Source organism: Ursus arctos, unplaced genomic scaffold, assembly GCF_023065955.2.
Source record: "Ursus arctos isolate Adak ecotype North America unplaced genomic scaffold, UrsArc2.0 scaffold_15, whole genome shotgun sequence".
In the NCBI taxonomy this organism is placed as follows: Eukaryota; Metazoa; Chordata; class Mammalia; order Carnivora; family Ursidae; genus Ursus; species Ursus arctos.
In genome coordinates, this window is record NW_026622819.1 from 57,272,430 (window position 1) to 57,289,813 (window position 17,384).

Below are 17,384 nucleotides of genomic sequence, written 5' to 3' on the forward strand. Positions count from 1 at the left end.
GGATTTAGGAGGGTGATATGAGGGAAATGCCTTTGAAGAATATGAAATGCCACTTGATTGCAAGGATTACCATCACTTCATTTTTTGGCTGATGTTTCTCCCCCTTAAAACTGTTTCCAAAGTATTTGCTCCCTGATAATTTAGTTTCCCCCCACAGCAAGTTGGGCAAGGGTTACACACCTCTACCTCTGATAAGGAAACCAGACTCAGCTTAGAAAAGGGGCCAGAGATCCAAGGACTTGACTAAGCCCTAACAACCAATAATAAGGCAAGTCTGGTAGCTGGAGTGGGCCTCCTGTGGTGAGAGAAGCTTGCCTTTAGAATCAGGGATCCCTCCCCCCATTTCCTCCCAGCTCTGCTGCCATCTGCCCTGGGGCAAGCGACCCCTGCTGTCCAGGGAACAAAAGGAGAGTGCTTGGGTGTGGTGTAAGCCCAGCGTGGGCTGACATGTGGGAGGCAATCAGTAAATGGAGCCGGGCCCCATTATCATGATCATTGCTTTTATTCCTGTTATCAGCCCCTAACATCCAGGCCTCCCACCAAATACATAACCCCCATAACTCTGCTGATAGCTATAAACTCAGGCGTAGGTAAAAAACCAAAAGAATTTTCATTCTCATTCTCTGTTCCTGATGGCTATAATGAGGTTAAAGACTTAGAGATTCAAAAATAGCTTCAGAAATGAGGGAAAAAGCCAATCAATAGGACTTTCCATTTTTAATAACTCACCTTAAAGCCTGCGTGTTTCAGACATGCCAGGCTATTGTTGAAATCCAGGTGTGGTGCTGGGTTCAATCCACGTGGTCATGATAGATTTTCCTTAGAACTCAGTCTAGACCTTGGCTCTGTAAAGTCCCTGCGGGGCTGGTCTGTGTGCTTGACAGAAATGAGACCATGGATTATAGCTTGTGGCGTATGGACTGCAGCCCCCACCAGCCCGAGCAGCCTTCCCTGGGAGTTCATTTCCCTCCTTGTATGTGTGCACGTGTGTGTGCGAGCGCATGTGTGTGCATGTTTGAATGTGTTTGTGTGAATGTGGCAGGGGGCAGAAAGAAACAGAGGTGGAGTCTACTCCTACGGCCTTTGTACTACAGAAAGCAGCCATCCTCAAAAATGTCCAGAAACAAGGGGTGAGGAGGCTAGGATTCCACAGATCCAAGGAAATGGTTTAAAAAGATGACCAAGAGCATGGCTGTAGAGGCTGGCCTGTCCTTCTCATACAAGCAGTTATAACAATTAACAGGTCCCAATTTTTAAAGAACTCTGCTGGAGTCAAATGTCGTATTATCTCAAACACTCTTTGCTACTTACCCAATGAGGCAGGCACTATATCACCATTATGTCACAGGTGGTAAAATGTGGGTCCTTCTTCCAACACGTCTTCTCCAGTTACTCGACCCTTCCGTCCAGCCTCTACCCTGCCCTGCCAGCAAGACTTCCCTTCTTAAGGACAGCTGCCGGCCTCTGTCCTAACACCAACAAGAATTAATAACATTGGCTTCCAGCTACTCCCTGAAGCAGGTTTTCTTATCCTCTGTCCTCGTGTTACCAGAGTCAACCCAGGGTCAGAAGTGTTAGAAAAATTTCCCAAGGTCACACAGCTAAAAAAAATGGCAGAGCTGAGATTTATACTCAGTTTTAATTTGTTTAGTTCAAGGGTCCGCAAACTATGGCTTGTGGGCGGGACCCCACTTGCGCCTATTTTGGTAAAAAGTTCAATTGTAACAACCGGGCTCATTCATTTGCCTACTGCCTGTTGCTGCTTTCTCCCTGCAATTGCAGGCTGGGTCCTTGCCGCAGAGCCTAAAATATTTACCGTCTGGCCCATTCACAGAAAAAGTGTGCAGCCCCCCTTGCTTAGTTTTGTATTCCAGATCCCATCTTTTGAAAACCACACTGTTTTCCCAGTTCCCATTTGATGGCACTCCATTTACATTGCTTTCTAAGAGGTGTTGGAAAGGGGTTTCGTTTGATCTTCTCAACTAAATTGACCTGCCTTGGAGCAGTGACCCTTTATACAACAACCGACCTTAGGACCTACTATGGGTCAGGCAGGGTGATCAGATCGCCAGCTGCCCACACAGCTAGTAGCTCACACATAGTAGGTGCACAACTGGAGAGAATTGAATTGGAACGTGTTTCGCCCTGGTAATAAGAAGAGAACGCGCCCCCCCCCCCGCCCCCCACCCAGCATACCAGGCCTCTGAAACCCCAGCAAGTGCCTGAGACTTCCTGCCTCTTCCTCCCCAGGGAAATGCCTTTCTCACTAAGCAGAAAGTTAGCCTGTCTCTCCCCAGACAGAAGACAGCCCCTAGAGCTCACTAATTATAACAAGAGCCTGTTACAACCCCTTGGGGAGCATCGCCTCATTTGAATTCCAACCCCAAATGAAATCAACACCAATCATTATATCTGTTTTTAAAGCAACCTGCTAAGGCCCTTTCCTCCTGGTGATCTCCTTTTCAACAGACCACAATTAGCCCCCTGGAGAACGCCATCGAAACCATGTCCACGGCCAATGAGAAGATCCTGATGATGGTCAACCAGTACCAGAGTGACGAAAGCCTCCCCATTAACCCGCTCTCCATGCTCCTGAACGGGATTGTGGACCCCGCTGTCATGGGAGGGTTCGCCAAGTACGAGAAGGTGAGGGCTTCTATCCTCCTGCTCCCCCCGACGCCGCCCCCCCCCCCCCGCCACCCCGTGTCAACAATGCAGTGGCAGGAGGGCGGAGGGCACGGGAGCAGATGTAGCTGCAGGTCACTATCTTCCTGTGGCTGTCTGTCCCCCAAAGGGACACTTCAGCTTGGTGGGACCTCAAACACCTTCCAGAGTTTCTACAGCGCCTCTCTCATCTCGTTTCCACCCTCAATGCCATATTGTGCTGTGGCAGGAAGGAGCAGGGGTCACAAGTATCCCCTAGTCCATGGGGCATATCCACACACGTCCCACAGGGAAAGCTCTGGGTCTGAGCCCGATCACAGAGGCACAGGAGCCACACATCAAAGTACATGCCACTCGTGTGGACCCATCTCCTCCACAGATGATTGAAACGACTTCTACAAATGGGAAGAAAGGAAAATCCAGAATCCGGGAAAATATAGAAAGGCTAGGAGATCAACTTCAAAATGGGAGTTATAATCTGGGCATTCGGGTCCTAAGGTCTCTGCAGAGATGCCCACACATTTTAGCCACAGATTTTATTGTTGAGCCTTCTGTTATCTAATGAGATGAAATGCCTTGTAGTTATACGAGTCACATTTTCCACTGGGGGGAAGTACCACATTCTCAGTAGAGGGACATAGGTTTTCCCAGCATTGATGTAGAGTAGGAAGGTTTTATTTGGCTTTTACCTAGTCCAGACATTAATGGCACAGAGGGGAAAATGGACTCCTCGTTCTAATATACCTCATAATGAATTCCCTATTTAACTTTTCTGTGCCCTCCACTGATGTCAAACTAAGAATACGATGCAGTAGTATAATTCAGGGACAGCAATCTCAGGCACCCGAGCCGTCCTTCTAGCTACGCTTGGATATCCCACTAGTCATCAGCAGTAAGCCTTTGTTCAGCCGTGACGGGTGATAATATATGTCTGTTATGTGCGAACACACTGAGGACATAAGTCCAGAAAGAGCTAGGGGCTGCCAGGGGCACCCACAGTAAGGGAGGTGGTGAGGGGAGCTGGAAGACCACAGGTGAGACGCCTTCCCTAGTCCTCGTCCCCGGGGCAATGCTCTCAAACTTGCTGAGGCGTCAGAATCCCAGGCAGGCCTTCTTCCTCCACCCCCACCCCACCCAGAGGTTCTGATTCAGTAGGTCCAGGTGGGACACAGGAATTTGCATGTCTGACAAGTTCCCAGGTGATGTCGATGCTTCCGCTTCTGGGAGACTTTGAGAACTGCTTCCCTGGGGTTTGTGGCCCTTGTCCAGTGGGTTCTGATCCGACCCTCCAGGAAGAGGAAACAATGTCCGTCCCTACAGGCCCTGCCCTATCCAAACGCGTGTGACCTCATGCCTGCCGGTAACAGAGAGATTGGTTTGGGGTCCACACCACATGAATAGGAAACCCCAAATGCCTGCCTGTCCTCCCCAGGCCTTTTTCACAGAGGAGTACATGAGGGACCACCCGGAGGACCAGGAAAAACTGAGCCGCCTCAAGGACCTGATTGCGTGGCAGGTAAAGCATAGCTGGACTGGGGTGGGGTCACCCTGCCCCCTTCCTGTCCCCTCCCTGCTCCTTTCCCCTCTGCTAGCTAGTCTCCGGCCAGCATGGCCGAGTTTAACCTCTTCTCCTGTCCCTTGACTTTTGGCCCTTCTTCTGGATCCACATTTCCCAGGAGGAGGATTGCCCTGGAACTGGGATTTGGGACACTGCACCCTTGGGGTGCCGCACGGGTACCGGGCAGCGATGCTGTGCTGCATGTTGCTAAGACTGCTCTGTGGAACGCATGTGGAATTCAGAGGAGGTGGCTTTTCCCAGTGGGACTGAAATGCAAGCCAGGCCCCCCACCTGGCACGAGCCAATCAGATAATAGAAGATTTTGGCCCCCACCCCCACCTCCTAAAGCTGACCCAGTTTGTTGCAGATAACGCTCAGATGCATTATCAGGTTTGGAAAATAATTGAGGCCTTCGTTTGGTGGGGTTTTGGTCAAAGAGCCTGCATTCTGCACCTCCAGAGCCAAGCCAGAAAACTTGGAAGGCACTGTCCTTCCTGCCACCCTGCTTGTCTTTGTCTCCCCTCTATTATCCCTTCTCTCCTTGCACCCCGTCCCCTCCCTCCATGCTCCCCTTCTTCAGTCTCTGTCTTCCTGTGCGTCTGTCCCTTTCTCCTTCTCTCTTACACCTTCCTTGTTTCTATCCCTCCTCTGTGTTTTGCCTCCCTCTGCCCCTCACATCTTACTCCTCTCTCCACTTCCCTCCCGCCTTCTCCCTGCCTTTCTCTGTCTCCCTCTCCTGTGTTTTCTCTCCCTCCTTCTCTCACCCTCCTTCTCTCTCCCCCTCTCCCCTACTCCCTAAAGAAGACACAGTCCACCAGGCCCCCCATCCCCAGAGGCCTTCAAAGGACAAGATTCCCCATCCTTGCCCGTGAACCTGCTCTGCAGGGACCACTCAGCACCCAGAACACCAGGTGGGCTCCAGAGGGCAGCAGCTAGAGGGAGGCACGGAGCAGGGGGCAGCAGTTTGCAGCTGTCTGTCCTCCCTCCCTCCCTTCTTGCCAGTCACCATGCAAAGAAAAGCAAGCTATTGTGGTAGGGAGTTTTTGTTACTCTAGGGAAATCAGGGAATGAGAAGCATTGGGTGCAGCCTCTTTTCTTAAAATAAGGATTCCTAATTCAGGTCCTTCTCTGCCTCTGCCAATTTATGCAAAGTGAGGCTTTAAAAATGAAACAGCAAGTGCTGCACAGACACGGTTTCCTGAGTGCATTTTGTGTGTCTGGAATTTTCTCTCCTTCTTACCTTGTGCCACCTGTGAAACCCAAACATCCCCAAGATCCCCAGCTTCCCAAGGTCATCATGCCCTTTAATACTCAAATAATGGTATTCTCCCTCACCACCCCCAACCTGGCAATCAGGAAGGCCTGGCTTTGATTGGGTCCCTTTCTCAGATATTTCTAGGATGCCCCAGGGAGGGCTAGCACGTCACAAACATTTGTTTGGTTGTTGGGTGTCAATTCTTAACCCATATCACTGCCTGGGCCTCTCCACTGGGTCTTATCACCTGGTAATGGATCTTCCATGTTGTGTCCACCACACCCGAGGCATGAACCTCAGCCTCACAGCACAGCTAGTGCCAGGCCATGCCTATCAAAGTCTTGGAGCTAATGGAGGGACACTAAAAAGAAGGGAGGGTTTGAAAGTATATATTAGCTGTTAACAGCTTCTAAGAGCCATTAGCTTGGCCTCTTCAGACAGCGGCCCCTAGTGGCCACCTTCTGGGTAACACATTCCCCTGCCTCTCCCACCCCACCGCACCAACAAGCCACATTGTTACAGAAGCCCACTCCCCACCCGGTACCCCCAACCAAGGGCGCCATGTCCCTCCCACTCAGAGTCCAGGCACCCTAAGTATGGGCACTTAACACTCAAAAGATGTTATCCTGCCATGGTGAAGGCAGCCTTGTTATAATATTACATACAGCAAATTAGCTCTTCCGTGTCCCTGCTCTCCATTCATTCTTGTACCTCGTATTTATTGATATCCTACTGTGTGGCCAGCAACAGAAATAGTGCTGGCCAAAATTAGTCCTGCTCCCTGACTTCTTAGAGCTTAATTCTAAATTGGATCTGAGTTTCACAAAGCCAAATACACTTTGGATTTTTCTCAAAGCCCAAGAACTTTCGATTTCAAGGGTGAATCTCCTTGCATCTAGTCAAGCAACACAACAAAAGCCAAAGCTTTCCAAGTACTTTTTGTGTTCAGGATTTCACACATCTCAAGATTGACTGTTTCTTAATTTTTTTTTCTTCGTAAAGATTTTCTCTATATTTATCAGCATGGACAGATGTCTACAGTATATTCATCTTTTGAACATGTTGTGAGATATTACATACAGAGAAGTACACATAGCAAAACTATGCAGCACGTTGGTTTATCACAAAATGTACACCCATCTGACCACCAACTGGATGAAGCTGCACCCAGAGGCCAGCTTGCGTCTCCAAGCCTCACTTGTAGTCGTTGCTGGCCTGCCCCAAGGCTGACCACTATCCTGCTTTCACAGTAATCATTTCCTTCTTCTTTAAAAATAGTTTTTACCACCCAAGCACTCACTCCTCAACACTGGAATTTACTTTTGCTTATTTTTGGCCTATAATACAAATGAAGCCACGCAGTGTGCATTCTTTGGGTCTGACTTCTTTGCTCAATGATACGCTTGTAAAATGCATTCATCTGGTTGTACATAGCTATCATTCATCCATTTTCATTGATGTACAATATAGTCTGTACAGCTGGATTATGTGACTGTACCGAAACATACTTCTTTCTATTTCCACTGATGGAGGTTTGGGTTGATTGTAGTTTGGGGCTATTACAAAGAACGCTGTTCTGAACATCTTTATGTGTGTCTTTGGGGCGCATATATGCATAATTTCTGATGGGTGTGTACCTAGGCACAGAGTTGGTTATAGTATGGACTTTCTAGCTCTGGTAGATACTGCCAAACTCCGATCAGCATAGATTGGCTTTGCGTGTTCTTGAATTTCATACAAATGGCATTATACATACGTACACATACGTACACAATAGTACATACTACCACACAGTATGTACTGCTGTGGGTCTGGCTGCTTTTCCTCAATACAATGCCTTTGAGATTCAACCCGCTTGTTGCATCTATCAGAGGTCTATGTTTTCTTTGTTTCCCTCATCCATTATATAATCATACAACATACTAATGACATCATAATTTATTTATCCATTCTCTTGGTGGACATTTGGGCTGCTCTCAGGTTTTGTGTAGTATGAATAAAGTTACAGTGAACGTTCTTGTTCGTGTCTTCTGGTGAACATAAGCACTCCCTTCCATCAGTATGTATCTAGTACTGGTATTTCCAGGTCAGGCATCTTTAGCCTTACTGGAGAAAAAGGAACAGTTTTCCAAACAATCAGCTTTGGTTTCTTCAGTTCTCTCTGCTGTAAGTTTGTTTCCTTTGTCATCCATGCCTACTCTCACTTTGATTATGTCCTTCGTTTTACTCTTGTTGGATTTAATTTGCTGTTCTTTTACTAAAATTTAGAGACGGATGCCTAGATAATTGATTCCCTGTCTTTGTTAGTGTGTAAACCTCAAGCTATAAATGTACCTCAATTCTTTGTATCTTATTAGTTTGTATATGTGGGATTTCTATTATTATTCCTCTTTTTTTAAATAAAATCCTTGTCTTATTTCATGGTTGGAGGATCTTTTCTGTTTCTATATATTAATGAAACTTTTAAAAATGTTTTCTTAGGCTGTCTTTATTCTCCCTGCTTTTTCCAAGTTAGTTCTCTTATTCCTCCCTCCTTCCTTTTTTTCTTCTTGCCTTCTTGCTTTCCTTTCTATCTGTTGGTTCTGATCTCTGTCTTTCATACTGGAGAGCCTCCTCCAATGTCTGGTGATCTTCATAGACTGAGGCATGAAAGAGCTAAGTGAAATTCTGTGTACATGGGTGATGGCTTTGTCAACTAGATGGCATCACTATTTGGTAACTGAGTGATCCACAAAGGTCTGTATAATGGGCCGTTTCCTTTCTCCAGCTACGTATCTTTCAAACACAGGAAAGATAATCCTGGCAATGATGCTGCTGGAATTTGGGACTTGGGGAGTGAAGGGCTTCCTATCAGTGTGCAGACTTCCCCTTCAACCCCCTGTTTCCAGTCTGGCTCCTCATCCCTGCCCTCCGTTGTGCCTGGTACCCTTAAGCCCAGGGTTCCTTGTTCTAATTGTTCTAGGGGATAAGCTCCTTCCTCTTAGGGAATGGGAAATGTAACACTCGGCCACAAGGTGGAGCGGTGAGGACCTGGAGGTCTAACTGCTCCTGTCGCAGCATTTCGACCCATCCTCCTCAAGTCACCCCGACTTTTCTGGGGTAACTGCTGCCTCCAATCCCTAAGCCCCTCATGGGTTCCTAGGACCAGATTCGCCTCTTCTTATCACTAACTCCCTCCTCTGCTCCGGGAGGTCGGTTGCCATCCTCCATCCACTGGACACGGTACAGGTCAGAGAAGATTTCAGTTGCTCATTCGCCTTGTCCTTTCAGGGATGTCTCCCAGGGAAGGAGGCGGCAGTGTTCTTATGTCAGCATCATGGAAATGCTAATTGTTTTTCTTCAAAATAACCTATATTCTGCCTCTTTGCACCCCTAGTCATGTCTCACTGGGGCCACACCACTAACTCTCTCAGCGTTCCTTCTAGTCGTGGCCACCGTGGCTCGGCTACTCTTCCTTCTGGCTACCGTTGACACAGCATCCCACTGACCTCCTTTGTTGAGAAGTGAGTTTAACTCCCTCACATTGGTCACCTCATCCTCGTCCGTCTTCCCAAGGCTTTTACGTCACCTTTTAAAAACTCCCTATTGGCTAGTACCTTAGCGTGTTAGCACTTCCTGTCTATCTCCTGCAGCCACATGAAGGATCACTGGGTCTCCCATGTTGTGAGACGGTTCCGTGTTTTTCCATTCAGCCCTTCTTTTCTTCTACCCCCCAGCTTCTGACATTCATTCTTTCCCTTTGCGTTGCCCAGAGCTTCTTGGGCAAGGCTCCATGTGAGTGCCACAGAGCTTCCTCCCCTCTAGCCCCACGCTCTGCCCCTCAGTACATTCGGGAGGGGGAGACTTTCCTAAACATACAGCCTCTAATGGGGGTCCGACCCTCCTAGGGGACAAAGGTGGCCGGAGATGTTTCTCCCCTTCCAGAGCCAACCCCAGGGCTGCAGCTTCCCCATTTCCCAGGGCTGCTGACCCGGTATGAAGGTCTCAGAGGCCCCAGTGCCCTCGACAAGTTGTGAGCAGGCCAGCGTGGCTTCAGCCACCCTTACCGGCCAGGTCCCAGGTTGCAGCGAAAGGCCGACCTGTGGATTATCATCTACTACCTTTCTCTCCAGATCCCTTTCCTGGGAGCTGGGATCAAAATCCATGAGAAAAGGGTGTCAGAGAATCTGCGGCCTTTCCACGACCGGATGGAAGAATGTTTCAAGAACCTGAAAGTGAAGGTGGAGAAGGAGTATGGTGTCAGAGAAATGGTATGCATGGTCCCTGTGGCTGGGAGGGGTGAGACTGGTGGAGTGCCGTGTGGGGAGTGCGCAGTGGGGATTGGAGCTGGCAGGGGCCCAGCAAAGGAACCTGCCGTGGAGGAGGAGGACCTGATCCAAGGGAACCTTCCTGTAAATGTGATTCCCTCACAGTCACGCTCGGACAAGCACCAGGTGCAAAGCGAGCCCTCCGCACTTAGGGACTGCCAAAGCACCTAGTATGCGCCCAGTCTGACCTCAGCACTTGGCCTCTATGACTCATTAAGTCCTTACAACACGCCTGGGAAGCGGGAATGATTTTCAACTCCTCGCATCTCTTTTGGAGGTTCAGAAGCGCTAAGTAACTTGCCAAAGGCTGCGTAGCTAGTGAATATAGGTCAGAATTCTCACCTGGCTCTTTTGGCCTCCGAAGCCAGTGCTTTTGGCCACTGACAAGCTCTGTGTCATGAAGAGGCCAGTGCCCTGGTACTCACAGGGCCATCTTGACCCGCCTCCCCAGGAAGTGGAATCCTGAAACATCAAGGCCGCGAGGTCCCATAGAAGCCATGGGGCTCAAGCCTCTGATTCTATAGATTAGAAAACTGAGGCCCAGAGGGGGCACATGAGTTCCTGAAAGAGTGTAGAGGTCAACCCGGGCCTCTTGTCTTCTGGCCCAAGAGTTTTTCCACGAAACTGAGTTGTGTCTTCCAACCATGGCATGACACTGCAGTGCAATTTTTTTTTTAAGAGTTTATTTACTTATTTGACAGAGAGAGAGAGAACAAACAGGGGGAGCGGCAGGCAGAGGGAGAGGGAGAAGCAGACTCCCCACTGAGCAGGGAGCCCAGTGTGGAGCTCGATCCCAGGACCCTGAGATCATGACTTGAGCCAAAGGCAGACGCTTAACTGACTGAGCCGTCCAGGCGCCCTTGCAATGCAACTCTGTCGTTAACTACTCAGCATTAGGTCAGATCTCACAGGTTAAGGGCAAAGTCCTCCACAAGACTGCCCTCACTTCAGACACCAGGCTTCCCAAGCCACCTGCACTTCTGACCAACTGGTTACAAATTTGGGGGTTCCCTCAACTCCTTCAGGTTCACAGAATTCCCAGAACTCAAGAAAGTGCTATGCTTATGATTACAGTTTTATGACAAAGAATACAAATTAGGACCAGCCAAATGAAGAGATGGAGATGGTGTGGTCTGGGAGGGTCCCAAACACACAGCTGATGTGCCCTCAGGACACGTCGCCCTACCTGCCCAGCCAGCACATCCATGTACGATTACCCACCAGGAAAGGCACCTTAGCCGGGGTGCTGAAAGTTCTTACTGGGGTTTTAGTACACAGTCATGAGGGGGTGACTCACTGCCGCATGACTGAAATCCATCCCCAGCCCCTTCCCCTCCCTAGAGGCGGAGCGTCTAAGCCTGACCCTGTGAACCCACCATTGGTCCCTCCGGCATGGCCTCCGGCCTGAGTCTTCTCATGAGTATCAGGGGCCCCCAGGAAGCATGAAGACACTCCTGTCCCTGGGAAATCTCAGGGGTTAAGAGGTCACCTCCCAGGAACAAGGAATAAAGGCCAGCCCAATTCTTTTCTACAACAACAACCCCTTGGCTTCAGCCAGCCGGGAATTTTTGTGCGGACGCCCTGCTCTGCCCGGGAGCTCCGCCCTGCGCAGGGGGAGGTGGCAGCGGGAAGAGAAAGGTGGAGGCCATACTGGCCAGAGCCTGGTACTAACCACCCTGCTCTCCCCGCCTGCAGCCCGACTTTGAGGACAGGCGTGTGGGCCGGCCGCGGTCGATGCTGCGCTCCTACAGGCAGATGTCCATCATCTCTATGGCTTCCATGAACTCTGACTGCAGCACCCCCAGCAAGACCACCTCTGAGAGGTCAGTGCCTGCCCCGGGAGCCCCCTGCCCTCCAGCCCCCCTGTCCCTGGCCCCCAGCAAAGCCTTGCTGCTTCTCCTTCTGCCCCAGAGGCCACCCGTCTACCACCTCCCTACCCTTCCGCTTCAAAGCCTTTCCCTAGCTGGTGCCTCACTAAAACCCTCGTGGCCACGCTGTGGCGCTGGTCTTCTTAGTGCCAGAGAGGGGATCATTCGAGGCCCAAGCCCAAGGTAGCTTTTCCTGAGGCCCCAGCAGGACTCAGCCGCGGCTGGCATTCTCCCCGCCTGGCGATCTCTGCAGCCAGAGCTCCTCCCCCAGCCTGCTTCAGTCTGGCCTCTCCTCCCCTCTGCCGGGATGCCGCCCCCAACTCCCCACTGCCGAGCTGCCCCTTCTGCACCCACCCATCCCTCTGCAGGGGAGGAAGGTTCTCCCTTACCCCAAGAAAAGCCTCTCCCCTTCCATGGTCCTGAGGTCTTCCACTCCACCCAGCCCAACTCCACTACTCTAAGGCCGTGGTAACGGGAGCCGAGCACTCCTCACATGTGCCACTGTGCCCAGGGGCCCTCCGGCCTCATCGTGTGGCTGTCCTGCAAGGTCCCTCAGACACCTGCATTTGCTGGAAGGAAAGGATGGCTCAGGGAGGCTGAGTGATTTGCCAAAGGCATTCAGGAAAAGGTGGCAGTGCCGGATTTGAACCCAGAGCCACATCTAAACCAGGTGTCTCTCCTGACCGCCAGTCTCTTGCTTACGGCTCACCTTCTTCGACTTCATTGTACTCTGTATTTTGAATGTTTGCAAATTAAGCAAGCAGCTCGGTGCGGTTAGCTGACCTACTCCGGCCCCTGTGGTGACAGCTCAGCCAGCCGGAGTCCCTGCAAGGCAGTTCCCCTAAAGCTCTAACTGCAGTTTCTACTGCTGCCCTTGTGCCCTTCAGCTTTGACCTGGAATTAGCAACTCCTAAGACTCCAAAAGCGGAGCCAGTGGAGACGATCTCCGTGGGGAGCACTCTGCCAGAAGTCAAGCTGCGGAGGTCCAAGAAGAGGGCCAAGAGGAGCAGCGTGGTGTTCGCGGACGAGAAGGCAGCAGCCGAGTCGGACCTGAAGCGGGTGAGCAGCGCTGGCAGGATGCCTCTAGCACCATTAGCACATCTCTGCTGCACGCCGGGCATGCTATCCGGGGCCCCCAGACAGGGTCCCGTGCGAGCCTCGCGTTTGCAGTGAGGTGGGTGATGCAGACGCCGAGTGTGGGAGCAGGGAGGCGAGGTGCGGCAGGTGTCCACACAGCCTGACAGGACAGAGCCAGGATTCGAACCCCAGTGGTTAGATTCCAGCCCGCGCCTGTCTTTCCCATCATGGGGCAGACGGGAGCAGCTGCCTGAGAGTGGCACTCAGAGAGCGGGAGAGCAGCCCTCCCGGTGCTGGGCCACGTGTTCTGCGTCTCCACCCTGTGTCCCTCACCCAAGGGCCATTCCAGCCTCAGACATCTCAGACCCTGCTGGGCTCCTCCAGCGAACCGGCAGCCCAGCTACAGATGCAGAGATGGACCCTCCCTGCCCTGACTTTGAGTTTTTGTCTTAAAACTAGTAACTATGTAATAATGAAGCTTGGTGTCATTGGGTTCAAATCTTAGCATCCCCCTGAAAGAGAAGTTTGTTGAAGGAATTCTTAGAGCCTAGGAATGAGGAGGGATTAACCGTACTGGCGAGGGAGGGTGCCAGATGAAAGGGCGAGGGTCCAACTAAGAAGCCTTCCAGGAAAGAAAAATCCTGCACACACTTCCCAGTAGACCTCAGAGGCTACTCCTGCCGGGGGCCGGGACTGGAAATTAAGTCTTCGTGTTTTACAATTCTAGGGGGTGTCATTCACATGATCGTCTAAATGAATGCCCCCCACCAACCCCTGGAGTTATACAGTATGCAACCTATGCAACCATACATGGCAGGCTAGCATGGAATGATACAAAACAGAGTAAATCAGCTTGAAACTAAGTGCACAGAAGCCTTACGAAGCCCTTATCACTGACTTTTCAAGGCCGGGAGCTGCCTAATGCTAAGCCTCTGTGGTGTGTGTGTGTGTGTGTGTGTGTGTGTGTGTGTGTGCGTGGTGTGTTTATTCAGCTTTCCAGGAAGCATGAGTTCATGAGTGACACCAACCTCTCGGAGCATGCGGCCATTCCCCCCAGGGCATCCATCCTCTCTCAGATGAGTTTTGCCAGTCAGTCCATGCCCACCATCCCAGGTATGCACCCTGCCACCAGCAGCACCAGAAGGTACAGAGATAGCGGGGCCACCAGCCTGGGGGGTGGAGGGCGGGTGGGGACTGTATGTATACAGCAAAGGGACCAGGTATCCTGGGGGCAAGAGGCCCCTGTCCTCTGAGCTCTCACCACCCCTCCCCCACCCTTCTGTAGGGGAAGCTGACCTGCAAGCCCTACCTGGGGCTGGGCTGGAGGCCTGTTGTCCCTCTGGTCCTCAGGATTCGCTGGGAATCCACTTGCCACACCAGGCAGCCCTACATTCTCAGTTAGCCAGGCCTCCCCACAGGCCAGAAGCCCTGTGTTTCCTTTTTCAACCTGAAACACTATTTCTGGAACTTGTAGAAATTGCCACCACATCTTCTAGTTGTCGAGTGTTTGATTCATAGATGCTACCTATTTCGGCCACCACTCCTTCATCGTCCAGGGAGGAGCGTAGCAGCACACGGATGGCCATTCCTACGCCACAGAGGGGGATCCTGCAGCCCCAACAGGGACGGGCACACCCAAGATCTCTGGGTCTGACGTGCTGCTGTCTGCAGTGTCAGCTGCTCTGTCCCAGGCTCTCTGCACCCAGAGTGAGGGCAGAGCAGCAGGACAGACCAGCTCTGCGCCGTGGAACTCGGCAGGCAGATCTCAGCAAAGACACCTGCCGTTTCTTGAGTGCTGACCACCACCAGGCCCTGTGCTAAATTCTTCATCTTTGATTTACACCTCAACACATAGCTATGAAGTCGCTGATGTCATTAGCCCCATCGTGTGGATGAGAAAACTGAGGCACTGGGAATGTCAGTCTCCCGCACGTCACCAGCTAGGAAGGGGCAGAGGCTGAGTGTAGACCAGGCCCTCGGCCCCTGGAACTGTGCCCTTGACCCCTGCCCAGCCACACCAGGCAGAACAGCCCCTAAGCTGTGGCATCTGGCCAGACACACAGTCGTGTCACTGTCATCCTCTCACACCAGCACAATACCTTGGAGGTCTGTGCTCTTGTCCACGTGTTACCAGTGTCAAAACCAAGCATCGAGAGGTAGCTAGCTGATTTGGTAGTTCTGTGCTTCTCTGAGCTGGGAGCTGTAGCTGCCAGTTCTCCCCACCAGCCCCTGCCTGGGGAAGACGAGAAATCCAGGCTCCTGGTGTAGAAAGGCGAAGGAAGAGTGAGCTCACGTTGTCTCCCCACCGTGGGGCAAAAGGCCACCTTCCCTGAGGAAATCAGGGCCCCTGCAGCCAGGGGGCTGTCCCCCAGGTCCCCCAGGTTTCTAGCTCAGAAGCCCCAACAAGACTTTATTTGGGCCAGGCGGCAGGCCCCTGCCCAGGGGGTTGGCAAGCGGTGTCCAGGAGAACAGCCTCAACAGCCCCCTTCAAGGCAGCAAGCAGGCGTTCCCGCCTCCTGCCTGGCACCACGACATGTCCTCCCTGGCTTCTGTCTCTGTCCCCCAGCTGGTCTCCTGCCTGCCTCCCCCATGTCACCCTCCTGTCCCTAGGGCACCGCCTGTCCTCCGCCCACCCACTCACTCCTTCTCTCCGCTCTCCTTCCAGCCCTCACGCTCTCAGTGGCAGGCATGCCTGCAATGGATGACGCCAACTCGTCCCCCCGCCTTAGCCAGACCTTCTTCCCTTTCTCGGACAGCGACAAGAAGACGCTCAAACGGAAGAAAGTAAATCAGTTCTTCAAGACGATGGTGAGGACCCAGATGGGTGGAAAGACAAGTGTATGTGGGAGGGGGATGGGAAGAAAGCAATGCAGAGAGAGAAGATGGAGGTGGGGGAAGGCAAGAATGTGTGCACGTGCACATGCACACACATTTGCACACTCCCCGGGGGGCACGGTCAGGGCCTGCAGGGGTCAGGATACTAGCCAGAGATGCCCCCTCTGCAGTTCTACTCTTGGGCCCTGGTCTCTGAGCAGGACTGACCCCAGCAGGGCTGCAGGAACGTGCCAAGGGGAGACACAGGGCCCCTGGAACCTCAACGGGCACCGTCCTTTGGCTAAGTTGCCCTTTGGTGTGCCTGTCAGCGCCACGGCAGCTGGCTATCTTTGGAAGCCGAAAGTGCTTTTTAATTTTTTTTTTTTTTTGGAAGAGATTTCCTATTCAACTTATATTACAGAATCCTACTAATTAAAAGTTAGTTTCCAAGCCCTGACTTTTCAAGTCCCATCTCCTATTGTTACTTGTCGGTCTTTACTCAAGATAAAAAAAGTCCCGTTGACACTTCTGATCCTCGAGATGATATAAAGTAGAGCTCCGCTACTATAATAATCGCAAGTTTACCGTGAACGTGCAGTGAGTCAGGCACCAAGCTGAGCACTTGGCAGACCTTGTGCAACGTGACCTGCCTCTACCCCTCGAGGAGTTCATACGGCTCACGGAGTGAGGGAAGCGACTGGCCCACGTTCCCACAGTGCAGGAAACCGCAGAGTCTGCGCTGGAACCACAGTGGGGTACTGCCTCTCTGTCCACAGTCAGGGTCCTGCTACATCACACTCGTGGGTCCTTGGGCAGGGATCCTTGTGATTGGGACTGGGAAGCCCTGCTCTGGTGCTCATGAGAATCCCATCCTGGGTGTGTGCGTGTGTTTATTTTCTTCTCCTACAAAGCTGGCCAGCAAATCTGCTGAAGAAGGCAAGCAGATCCCTGACTTCCTGTCCTCGGACCTGTGAGCTGCTGCTGACCAGGGCTGCACAAGCGGAGCCGGGAGAGGACTTTCCAGAGGAAGAGAGACGCGGTGGGACATTGAGGCCTCCAGCAGGGGGGACATCTCCTTCCAGTCGCCCTCCCTCAGAGGGAACAAGGGCCGATCTGGCCCCCAGGGATCCAGGTGGTAGGTGAGGACGCTCCCACCTGGATTCTGGGCTGTGCGAACGAGGAGTCAGCAAGGACGCTTTCTCCCATCACACTCTCCCCGACATCCTAGCCACATCTTTTTATAACTCGGTTTCTTAGGTAGAAGGAGCTGTATTTTATTTCATTTTTTTAAAGTCCTAGCACTTAACAGAAAAGCCTTTTAAATATTCTCTTATTTTATTTTTGGTTAATAGTTTTGTACTCTACATTTTTTAATACAACCAACCAGTCTTTATCCTCGCTGATCTTCTCCAAAGCGTTGCTGTTTTCTTACTGACAATAAAAATGGGTGCATGGCTTCATTCAGCCTTGTTGCATAATTCTGTCAGCAGCACCCCTGCAGCCTGGAGAGGGTGGGAAGGCAGGCCACCCAGGCCCTGCTGTGATGTTAAGGGCACCATGGCTCCTGCCTGTCGCAGCGCCAGATTGGCCTGCCTCGTCCATGCCACCCCCAGGAGTCTTTCTCCATGATTCCACTTCCTTAGGGGCTGAATGCTGGGGTATAAGGATGCCAGAAAATTCTGCCAAAACCTTCCTCAAGGTGATCTTCATACTACCTTTCTCCCCTTCTGGAAAGGGATGGAAAAACCACCCAACTAAATGCTTAAGAGTTAAGAAAACAGTGGATGAGTGGTCCGGCCTTTGGATTTTGTCACCACATCAGAAGTGGTAGCTTTTCTTGG

The 17,384-nt window shown here is 51.6% G+C and overlaps 1 protein-coding gene across 4 annotated transcripts in view; it reads left to right on the forward strand.

Moving 5' to 3' along the window:
* Positions 1-17,003, forward strand: part of DOCK2 (dedicator of cytokinesis 2) — a 406,900-nt gene extending 389,897 nt beyond the window's left edge. For all 4 annotated transcript variants that reach the window (XM_026510947.4, XM_057312309.1, XM_057312311.1 and 1 more), the window contains 8 exons: positions 2,470-2,646; positions 4,097-4,180; positions 9,590-9,727; positions 11,480-11,607; positions 12,540-12,711; positions 13,722-13,842; positions 15,395-15,537; positions 16,455-17,003. In XM_026510947.4, coding sequence (XP_026366732.1) covers positions 2,470-2,646; positions 4,097-4,180; positions 9,590-9,727; positions 11,480-11,607; positions 12,540-12,711; positions 13,722-13,842; positions 15,395-15,537; positions 16,455-16,517 — 1,026 coding nt within the window. In that variant the 3' untranslated portion in view covers positions 16,518-17,003. The remainder of the gene's footprint in view (positions 1-2,469; positions 2,647-4,096; positions 4,181-9,589; positions 9,728-11,479; positions 11,608-12,539; positions 12,712-13,721; positions 13,843-15,394; positions 15,538-16,454) is intronic.
* Positions 17,004-17,384: the final 381 nt, after the last annotated feature.